The 11,466-nt window shown below is 42.8% G+C and overlaps 1 protein-coding gene across 2 annotated transcripts in view; it reads right to left on the bottom strand.

Annotated features, from left to right (window-relative positions):
• MAPKAPK5 (MAPK activated protein kinase 5) overlaps positions 1–11,454 on the bottom strand; it is a 21,619-nt gene extending 10,165 nt beyond the window's left edge. For both annotated transcript variants that reach the window (XM_032705818.1, XM_032705819.1), the window contains exons 1-7: positions 11,255–11,454; positions 6,585–6,658; positions 5,409–5,484; positions 4,137–4,234; positions 2,958–3,066; positions 856–945; positions 211–306 (exon numbers count right to left, since the gene is read on the bottom strand). In XM_032705818.1, the coding sequence (XP_032561709.1) occupies positions 211–306; positions 856–945; positions 2,958–3,066; positions 4,137–4,234; positions 5,409–5,484; positions 6,585–6,658; positions 11,255–11,290 (579 nt within the window). In that variant the 5' untranslated portion in view covers positions 11,291–11,454. The remainder of the gene's footprint in view (positions 1–210; positions 307–855; positions 946–2,957; positions 3,067–4,136; positions 4,235–5,408; positions 5,485–6,584; positions 6,659–11,254) is intronic.
• Positions 11,455–11,466: the final 12 nt, after the last annotated feature.

Here is an 11,466-nt window from a genome sequence, read left to right on the forward strand (position 1 = left end):
AGAACAGTCTGGGAAATCTGCCTCACCATCCCCTGCTCTTATCAACACATCACTGACACTCCAGCTCCAAAGGTGGCTAATCTCCAACTATTCAAGATTCCTGCCCCCAGAAGCCCTGAACAGGACAGCAAAGGCTTTGAGAATGTTGTGGTTCTGGAGGCACAGGCAAGAAATTATTCCCTTTTAGCCCAGAATTGTGATTTTTGTTACCTGAGGTGCTACGTAATACGGAGTGAACTGTGGTGTCATCAAGTCACCTTGGTCTACTTTGGCAAATCCAAAGTCACACAGTTTAACAGGAGCATCCTGAAATAAGGAGAATAGACTTCATTACATAAATCTCATTATATCAGCTTTTCTAAAACATAAGTCTTGCCTTGTTCTCATCTCACCTTTGCCACATGTACTCCTCATCTGTACTCACACACTCACATTCCCCCAAGCTAAAAGGACAAAAACTGATCTTTCAAACAAGCATTTTTGCTTTCCTGAGTGCTCTGGGCCAGGAACAGCCCCCTCTGAGATTGGGAGAGCAATAAACACGTTGTAGGGGGGTCACTGCATGTCCAGGGTGGTTATGAGCAGGAAAAAGAAACAAGGAAGTGTTTGGATCTATCAAAGCCCCTCTAATGCTTGTCAGAACATCCTGATTATGTGGCAGAATGATCTTCTCCTCAGTAAAGCTGGATTTGTGTAGAGCTGGAGAACCTGCCTCATATTTAACAGACTGTGCTCCAAGGAGATCAGAGAATGTACAAGCACGAAGTCAACAAAGGTGATTAATGTAATTTTACAACTATTCTGAAAATCACCATTCAGCAGTAAAAAAAAAAAGAATTCTAGTATTCATCTTACCAGAGAGTTATCCTTGAAGAGGAGATTCTCAGGCTTGAGGTCTCTGTGTGCAATGTTTAGTGAGTGGCAATGCTGCAAAGCCAAAGCTATCTGGAAAAGGGCACAATAAATGAGCTACAGTTATAGAACTCCTGCTTCAGCCTGGACATTATCTTAGCTTTAGGAAAAGGACATTTCCTATGTATGTCAGACTCCAAACATTCTCACTGCACTTGGCTGCAAGGCTGAGTTCAGACAGGCCTGACCCTGCAATAAGGGCAGTGATGGGTGGGACATTCATCCCACCAAGGATTCAGTTTGTGTTTCACTCAAAGCAAACAGAAAACAAAAGCCAAGCTGGACTGGGCTGCCCAACCACCTCATTTGACTCAATCAAGGCATTAATGACCCCCAAAAGTGGAACAGATCTGACAGTGCCCTTTTCTGTGCTGTGCCAGCCCTCCAAGGTGCCCCTGCCCAGCAACCACACCCTGCTTAACACCCAACAGCTTCAGTATTTCTGTGAATGTTTTATTGCACTTGTTACTGATTGAGATCCAACATTCAGGCAGTTTTATTCTTTAATTTTTGATGGCACTGCCTGCACTTCCCTCATTACATGGGCCATCACACAGAAATGCACTCCACGATCCTTTCAAAGGCAGTTTCTCACCCTGCTGTGGTTTGGAAACCCAGGAAAACTCCAGGGAATGGACATTTCCAAGTGCAATTCATTCAAAGAAAACCCAAGCATAAATATTTAAACAGCTTTACTGAGGCTGAAGGAAGGCAAAGCCACACAGCCCTTATTTGGAAATATTCCTGTTGGGTTCTGCAGGATCCCACCCAAACTCAGCGCCCTGAGGGAAGTGTTGATGCCTTAAAAAAGTGTAAATTACTGTCACATGAGAACTTTGGTGTTAATTTAGCTCAGAAACAAATAGAAACACATTCCCAGAGAAAATGAGGCAGCTCTGTGACAAGTTCTAGCTATTACTGGCTACAAGGAATCAAGAGTCACAGTTCAAGAAAAATCTTATTCTTTCATATAGTGATTTAAACATTTCAAACTTCATTTCTACAAACATTAAAGCCAAGAGTTACTTGGGACATGAATACCCCAAGTGCACACACAGAGTAAGAATTTAATTCAAAATTTCGATTTTTGGTGAAGTATTACAAGATTTTCCCAACATGTCAGAATCAAACAGCCCAAAGCACATGAAAAACTGTCAGGAATAATTCTGTGCTTCCACCTAATTTTTGCTGGATGAAACCAAAGAGGCAACAGCAACAATTAGCACTTCATTAGAAACAAGTCAAAGCACAAAAGAGAAAAGTAAGATGGAATTATTTGGGCCTCTTTTTTGCCTCAGTACCAAATATTATCTCCCCATTTGAGGGGAACTGACCCTGCAGATCCCTGAATTTCATGGAGTAACACCAGCTGCTAAGAACAAAGAGCCTGATGGACACCAAAACCTCTTGTAGAAACCACCATGGAGTGTTTAAAATGCTTTTCTGTATTTAAACTGCAAATATATTTAAAATACAGCATTCAAGAGTAAGCTGTGCAGGGAAACAGTGAAGGGAAAACGACACCAGAACAAACAGCACAGAAAACAGGCACTAAAGTGGCACATTCCTTGTTATCTTCCATGAAGGGCAGGACTTCCATAACACCAAGCACAAAGCCCAGCTTGGAATCCACTGGCCCAGGACACGTGGGTCCAAAAGAGGAGAGAAGTCTGGGACACATTCCCAGCTGGAATCAAACTGGAGCCACGAGAGCCTGGGGGCTGCTGGAGGTAACACTTTTAGGACAACAGAGAGGACACAGCAGGAGAAAAAAAAAGTTCTCTTTGAAGTGTTCTGTAGACCAGGTGAGGAAAACCACTGTTAAAGACAGCAGACCCAAAGAACAAGCCCACAACTTCAAACTCTTTATTATTTTCTACCAAACTTCAGCATTGTCAGGTTATAACAAAGCAGGCAAATGATCATCGGATGAGAAGAGAGGATTATTTTCTTTAGGCCTTTTTTCCCACCCCTCCCAGCCCAAGGAATTGTTAATATTTAGCCATTATCACTTGTGGATTTGCTCAGACAGGGGGGTGACTTGCCTGCTTTGTTACTTGGCTTGCTTGCTTCTCAGTAAAGTGCCGGTGCTGGCTGATTCTGTGAAAGAGCTCTCCCCCTTCCATCATCTCCATTACAATTAGGAGCCGAGCCCTGTTCAAAAGCATTTCATTTTGTTACATTAAAAATCATTAAATAAAAAAAAATAGAACAGAATTTCTAAACTAACAGTGCATATTTTACATTTACTGACAGGCCAAGACACTTGTTTCTCCTACAGTGGTTGGAGCTGCTTTGGTTCCCTAATTTTGGTTCCTTAGTTTTGATTCTTTTACTTTTGGTTCTTTTACTTCTGGTACTTTTGGTTCTTTTGCTTTTGGTTCTTTCAGCTTTAACTGTACAAACTGCAGGATTTTCTGGATCCCAGTACAACCTGACTCAGCCAGGAATCTCCACTTTGCTCCTCCTGAGGAAACAATGTCCACATGGATGCATCCAGATCCAGGTGGCTCCACCCAGTTTGGCCCTGGAAGGCACGTGGACACATCCAGGGATAACTCTGCCCTCAAAGAACAGATGCTTTTGGGTGTGGATGCTCTACTGAACCCCAAGATTTTAATTTACAGCTTTACTGCCATAATTAGGAAGGAATATAGGGAACATGGAGACCAGGACTGGTGGATTCTCAAGGAATTAACTCCTAGTTATTCTCATACAGCAAAATCAGACACATCAGAGACTGACAGGTCTCAGCTCTTTAATTCTCCCAGCTCTGATGCTTTTTCTCAACTGATATCCAATTAGAAGACAATATTTTTATCCCAAGTGATTAATGCAGGAAAAAAAAAAAATCAGTCTGCTTCATGTTTTTCTATTTTTCTGGGTTCATATTAAGAGTTTTCAGGGCTGAATTTAGTATTTTTAGAAACAATTCTTTCTCTCACACAGCACAGATATCACAGACTGAATCAATGAAAAACCTAAGAAATGGAGATGTACTCAAACAGGTAGGAAAGGATGCAAATTAATTTAAATATACATTGCCAGGGGAAAAAGCAAGTGTTGCTTGGTCTGAAGGACAAGTATGGTATTAAATATGACATCTGGGACCCCCTATAAATAATAATTTTGTGATTAAAAACAAACAAACAAAAAAGCAAACTGCACTATACCTTGGGCTAAACATGGAAAGCTGTGGGAATGACCCCCCTATGTAATCTTACCTTGGGCTGGACTCATGTGGGAACTGCACACTGTTAGCATAAACTTCAATAATTTGAACAATATTGGGATGTGTTGCACACATCATGTGCAGACGTACCTTGAAGAGAAGGGAGGGGTGTTACTGCACACAGGGACAGGTACTTCTGATCCCCCTTTCCCCTGCAAACCACAGCCCAGCTCTGCTCAGCACCACTCACAGCTTCAAATTATCCAAGAATTAAGAAGTAAGTGTTGATATGAGTGACCAGGAGCCATTCCACTAACTCAGACTATGATAAAAACATCAGATATTGTCAATCTATTTGTTACAAGCCACAGAATCATCCTCAAAGTTCCAGAAAAAGCTCTTTTTTTTTTTTAATTTCTTCAGGTTTCTAAAATAAATTTAAAGGCAGAGCTTGTTTTAAAGTAGCAACAGAGATAGGACTGAAAGTGAAAATTAATGATTGAAACCAAAAATTCCATAATCTGGCTTCCTTTATGCAATCCATGTGTGAAACCCCATCTCCTGTCCCAGCACTCTGAAACAGGGACTTAGGGAATTTAAGTTTAAAGCTTCCTGGGCTGCTCAATCAAACCAATGATGCTTTTTGAACACAGACTATTTTTTCCCTGGGAATTTTAACAGTGAATTTAAGTAACAAGCAATACAAGCTGCCTAAACCTCAGGGATAATTAATCCTTCTCCAAATTCCTGACAGCTGGAAGAAGTGCCCAGCATTTCACAGCCTGACAATTTGGCACCTTGGCACATTCTCAGCAGCCTCAGGAAGTCACAACCAGCACCAGGAGCTGATTTTAGTTCCTGGCACATAGATAAATCCACTTCCAGTGCAACTTGAAGCATTCCTGGCAATCCTGAGAGCTGTGACATCCAAGAGTGAGATGTATGGAAACAAAATTCCCTCTAAACCAGTCGTGTTACGTTACACAGGACACAGGGAGAGGAACAGCTCTAAAATGTAGTTCAGCAAATTCTAAATAAATATCTGTACAGCAATTCCTACAGAGTTGGACCCTCTTTTCCCCCACTACCTCATCCCATGGGAACTGAGCACAGCAAGGCTTGAGGATCAACCCCAAAGCTTGAGGATCAACCCCAAGGAATTCTTGCACAGCAAACGTGGGTTTTGTGAGGGGGTTTTTTAAACTTTTTTTTTTTTTTACATTTTGTTTTAGCATTTTAAGCACTTTAAAAAAAAAAAACATTCTTTTAAAACACTAGATTTTGTGGTGTGTCAAAAGGCAGGCAGTAGAAACAGGAACTATACCTCATTTCTAGCTTTTGGACGATCAAGGAGGATTTTCAGTGCAAAGCGTTCTTGAGAGGATTTTTTCATGCAGACTCTGGTATTACAGCAATAAAATTATTCAGTCAGCAAGAATGATAAAGAGACACTTCAAGCAAATGATCTGAGATTGTTCTCCATGTGAGAACTAACAGGAATTAAGATGGGATATAAGGGTACCTCTCCCCATGGCCCAGCTTGAAAACTTCAGTTTTCAGCCTCCCACAACAACCAAGTAAGTTCTGTAGAAACACCTCAAATTTGACTTCCAGCAAGGCAAAAAGAAGCCTTTCAGAGCAAGGGGGAACTGCAGACAAGCAAAACTCCCTCAAAATTCAGCCTCAAGAGATACTTTGGGTGAAAAAAACCCAAAGCACGCAGTAGCAGCCTGAACATCCCCAGTGGAGGGTGGAGTTTGTAATAAATAAAGTGTTTCTGAATGGAAATCCTCATTTTTGGCCAGGTCAACAACTGTTTTTTCTCTCTTTCCCCAATTTAACATGAACAATTGAGGGAAGGGCCCACATTTTAACAGAATAAAGCCCGAAGGGGGTGTTTTAATGGAGATCAGAGGCAACACAAAATGGATGAGGAGAAACCAGTGGGCTGGACAGGGAGACAAATGGTGGTGAAAGACAAGGACCCCGTGGAGCACCCAGGAACAGCTGTTTTCCAGCAGAAATTCCCATTCCCTGAAGGCAGAGGCCTTGTTGAAAAGGGAATACATGTTTTGCTTCACAGCAAGTATCCAGCTCGTGCTGGGGTTAGAAATCCATGAGGGACACGGTTGGGATGCCCATGGAATTGTCTGCTTTGGCCTCACAGGATGGGGTGAAAAAACTGGAAAAAACAGGAAAGGGACAGTGGTGATGGCACAGAGGAGCCTTTGCACTGCAGGGACACCAGGATTCAAGGACAGAGGGGTTTTAGGAGGAATTTCTGTGGCCACAACCAATTCCAGGAACACGGCATGAGATCGGACAGGGAGGTGAAGAGAGTTTTTACTGCACATACATCCCATAAAAGACAAAACCCCACTTGCAGGACCCACATGGAGCAGATATTTGTTGTTTATAAGGAGTTTTCCATGGATCACACTCTGTCAAAAGCATTTAAAATACTCACTGACTTCACCCCAAACCTTGGGTGCTCTCTTACCTCACAGGCCCACTGATCCCAGCTCCCAACTTCTGAGTCCAGTTAATGTTGTACTCCTCTAAAATGGAGGTTTCCTATTCAAGAAGGAGCAGGAAGAGTGAAAAAATAGTCAATAAACACATAAATAAATAAAATTACTACAGCCCCTCCCAAAAAAAATAAAGAGCTCAGCAGACCTGGTTTGCAAAATTCCTGAGCAGGAAAGAACCTGCTGTGGAAAATTCAACATAAATACAAACGCTCATATGATAATTTATTTGTTTGCAAGTATTTCTGTGCAGTGGGAATGCTCATCCTGGCACTCTGAACCAGGATTACTGAGAACAGCCTTTAGTACACAAAGTGTAACAAGGGCATCTCCCCCTGATTTAAATCCATCTGTACATGATCAATCCCAGCTGAAGGGCCCAATCTCAGCATTAATGTGTATTTGTGGGTCACAGAGTACACTAAAAAAATAAGGTTTTCAAACTTTTGGAGTCATTACATTGCAAATTAAACCTTGTCTGGCTGGTTTCACCCTGTCTGATAATGAACCAGCCCCATGTTTATAATCCTTTTGTCCCAATCCATCTAAACAGGGCTTGGTTTTGTTAGGACACAGCTTGGGTGCTCTCAGGCTTAAACATGTCCCAGGGCAGGATGGAAATCAAGCACAGGGTGGCTTTTTGATTAATTTGGATTAAAGCTGCTGCCCTGTGCTGTGCCTTTTTCCTTTTATTACACCCCAGGATCATCTTTCCAAAGCCAAGCTTTGAGACAAATCACAAGAAAGGGGCTGGTACAACCATCAGTGCTGGGGAAGCTTAAGGAGGCAGGGAAAATATTCCCAAATACACTGAAAATTAAGGGAAGAGGCCACCGCTTGTAAAGGAACTTTATTCTGATCGGACTTTTCTGTTAATAATTCAAAGGGAGCATTTTATCCCAGAAAACTGAGGACACACCTGCTCTCAACTAAGGCTAAAGGTTGGACTTGATGATCTTGGTTCTATAATGATTTTAAGCTGTTGGAAAAGGTCAATCCCTCACCTGGGATTGGTGGTCTCTGCTACAATAATCTTGGATTAACTCTAGGCTGGAGCCAGACCTCAAACCACACAGATTGAGAACAAAACAAGGGAGGAAAGTGGATATTTAAGGCAAGATTTGAAGGGATTAAAGAGTGCAAGGGGCAGGTATGAAAGGAAAAACTGGTTTTTAACACAGCCTAGAGTGTTACATAAATCATAAATGACCAGTGAAAGGTGTAAAGGGAAAAAAAAGTTCACTGGAGGTTTTATAAATGAAGGAAGAAATATGGATCACACCTATCTGTTGTGTGGATAACCACAAAGAAACTTCTTATCAATTCAAATAAATTTTATTTGTGAGAAGCATATTCGGGAAAAGCTGCTTCAATGTTCCTGATATTCAGCTACAGAGAACTGAAGGCAGCAGAGGTGGGATGAAACTCTAGCTTTTAGGAGAGCATTAATTAAATATATTAAATATAATAAATTAAAATTAGTTTTAGGAGAGCATTAATGAGTAGGGAAAGGGTTTCTCTGGACTGGGGAGTTCCCCCTCAGGTTTACATATCACACCTGGGCTGTAAGTTTTGAAGGAGCTGAAATGGAAAAGCAAATGCCAAATATCCCCATTTATTCCTGAATAAATGGGCCAGAGAAGCTGATTAGGACTGGAAAGTCTGTGATCTCTGAATGAAACAAAGGGAAAATAAGATCTGATCATTTTCAACAACTAAAGGACAAGTTCAACAACTGTAAGTCCATCTTTAACAAAAAATTAACTTTCATATTGTGTATTTGCTTTTTTTTTTTTAAATAAAAAGGCAACATTTTGGGGTGGGTTTTTTTGCAGTTTTATTTGGGTTCCAACCTTCACTCCAAAGCAACTTTACAACTTAGAAGTTAAAATGAATATAACACAGTGACCAAGAAACACTTTTTACCATTTCCAAATGACACAAAATTCAGTACTTGGAAACTTAAATCACTTACATCCCTAATTCAGAACCAGCAGCTCCAAATCCAGCCCTGAGTCCATGTCCAGCCACAAACCAACACGAGCCCATAACACCCAAACATCATCTTCAGAATCTTTTCTGTCAGAGTTTGAACCCCATGATCTTGGAGGGCTTTTCCAACTTTAATAATCCAGGATTCTGTGATCCTAAACAGCCTGAAATGCTTAATAAGCAAAAAATATCAAACTGCCCTGTGGAAATATCCAAGTGTTTCAAGTGGGAAGCCCAAAGGCCTGGGCTCTGTTTGGATTAATGGACACAGGAAACCTTTGTGATCCTGCTGTCAAAGGAACTTGGAACTTCTGATCACTCCTTAAATTAATTTCCAGTGGGAAAAGGGAATAAATTAATATGGAATCCATCCAATTACAACAAAGTCTGAGTTCTCTCCAGCAGCACAGTTCCCTCCCAGCAGCTCTGGGCTCCTAAAACAACACTTGGAGCAGCAGAGTCAGCAGGCTGGGATGCCAAAGGCCTGGAAAAGCAGCATTCCCAGAGTTCTTCCAGCTGGATGCTCAGGCACTTCTGACTTAAATGTCTTTTCCAACCTTAATGATTCCATAATTCTCAGTTTCCGTGGAATACTGATGGGAAGAGGTTTGAAACAAGGAGCTTTGAGAGGGTCAAACCTCAGGACTGTTCAGGGAAAAGCTCAGGCTCTTCTGATTTAAAGGTCTTTTCCAGCCTTAACAATTCCACGATTCTCAGTTTCCACTGAATATTTAGGGAAAAAAGGTTTGAAATAAGGAATTGTGACAACAAAACAATCTTTACAATAAAAATCCAAGATGCACAGGCTTGGACCTGTGTAATTCCACCTCTCCTGCTCCTCCAGCCTCCTTCCCTAATCTCTGATCCCTGTCCTGAACCACAGAGTGAAACCTGCACAGGCAGTGAAACAACCAAACCTGAACCATAACCAGGGATCTGGGAAGCAGAAAGATCAGGATAACATATGAAAATACTAAATTATGGTTCAGAACTCCAGGGATTTGCCCAGAACCTGGTCCAGGTTGAGCTGAGAGGAGCAGGAGGCTCAGAACTGTCCCTACACTCCCACAACTGCTTCGGATTTTTGTTTTAAACCCCAAAAGCCCTGATGGAGATCTTTTCCTTCACATGAAATACCAGAGAAATACTTAAAAAACCCTTCTTTTTCAAACACTTCAGGACTTTCCTTCCCCTGCACTGTGCCAGGAAAAAAAACAGGAAACAATTGTGACACTTGTTTAATTACAATCTGGTTGGATTTCCTTCTACTTTGGGCCCTTTTTAGTACAAAACCCTTATAATTTAAATATATTCCATATATTTTCAGTGTGGAAGTGTCCAAGGGTAGGTTGGACAGGGCTTGGAGCCCCCTGGAAGGTGTCCCTGCCCATGGAGGGGGTGGAACTGGATGGTTTTAAGGTGCTTCCAACCCAAACCATTTGGGATTAATTAGTTAATCAACCCAGATTTCAACACAAGGTGTTGCTGCTTCTCTTACACTGGAATTTGCACCCAGTGAGCTTTGTAAAGACAAATCCCACTGTGGTAGGGACAAGGAAAGGTGGGAAATTCCAAAACACAGGGTCTGTTTTGCTCCATCCTTCAGGAATTTGTTCTTTATTACAATAAGCTTTTATGAAGAAGTCCAGAATTTCTGACAGCAAATGCTTTGCACAAGGTGAAGAGGCTGCAGAGACGCTTTAAAATACTGTTTTATGTCACTTTATTCCAAAAGGAATTTCCCAGTTTCCACAGCAAAGAATTCTGGAACCCTGGATCTGTTCAGCTGCTCCAAACACAACCATCCCACACACCAGATTTGTTTTCACACAGAAGGATGTGGCAGCTCAGGGAATAGCCAACAGTTTGCCCAGAGAGAATTACAGGGAATGAGAGGGGGTTGTGAAACAGGGTCCTGCTCGTTGTGGCAAAATGGGGAATGTGTAAAAGTTTTCTTAAGGACTTTCTTTGACGTTTGACCTTTTCAAGCCTAATAAACAAGAAGAATTAATCAGTGAAACAGCAGCTCTAAGTGGTGTCCAGGTGTAAGAGAAACAAATGACTTGTGGGTAGAATTGCCTTGTTAAGGTTTAGGGCTTGACATGTTTCAGTGATCTCAGACCTGGGGCAGGTTAACAAAGTGTGAGGAGAAGGATTTCCACTGATAGTGGACACAGGGAATGCAGAATTTACGAATCACAAGGACGTGGGGCAGAACACCCAAGAGAAGGAAGAAACTAATAAACCCAACTCAGCAACTGGGCTGAAACCGGCTCCACCGGGGTAAGAGGTGATTGTGATCGACCCAACAAACCCCCAGACCCAAAACAAGAGAAAGACTAAGCATGGCACTAATTCACATGAGAAATATGAACCATTAACCAAAAGAAGACAGAATACTAGTTAATGAGAAAACCGTGTAACTTATAGGAATTGACCGTTAATTCCTTTGTTCGCTAAAATGGAATAACAGTGAAAAGTACGGCTGGTTGGGGGGGGGGGGGGGTGACTTGTGGGAACCTCCCCGAGCGCCCACAGAGCAAACAAAGTCCCCGTCCCAAACCAGGCTCCGTGTGTGTATCCGGGCAGCTCCGCACGTCACCCCCACGGTCCCTGGGAGCCTCCGCCCGGCCCGGCGGCCGCTGCTCACCTTGATCGTCCGGTCCATGTCGTGATCCTGCGACATCGTCCCGCGAGGGGCGAAACGGCCGGGGCCGCCTCAGGGCAGGCGCAGCCCCGCAGGTGCGCTGCAGCCGCCGCCGCTGTGCCTCATTCCCGGGCGCGCGGGGGCAGCGGGACCCCGCGGGCCCCGACAGCGGCCGCGGCCCCGGCAGGAGCCGCCCGGGCCCCGCGCGCGGACAT

Source organism: Chiroxiphia lanceolata, chromosome 18, assembly GCF_009829145.1.
Source record: "Chiroxiphia lanceolata isolate bChiLan1 chromosome 18, bChiLan1.pri, whole genome shotgun sequence".
NCBI classification, from domain to species: domain Eukaryota; kingdom Metazoa; phylum Chordata; class Aves; order Passeriformes; family Pipridae; genus Chiroxiphia; species Chiroxiphia lanceolata.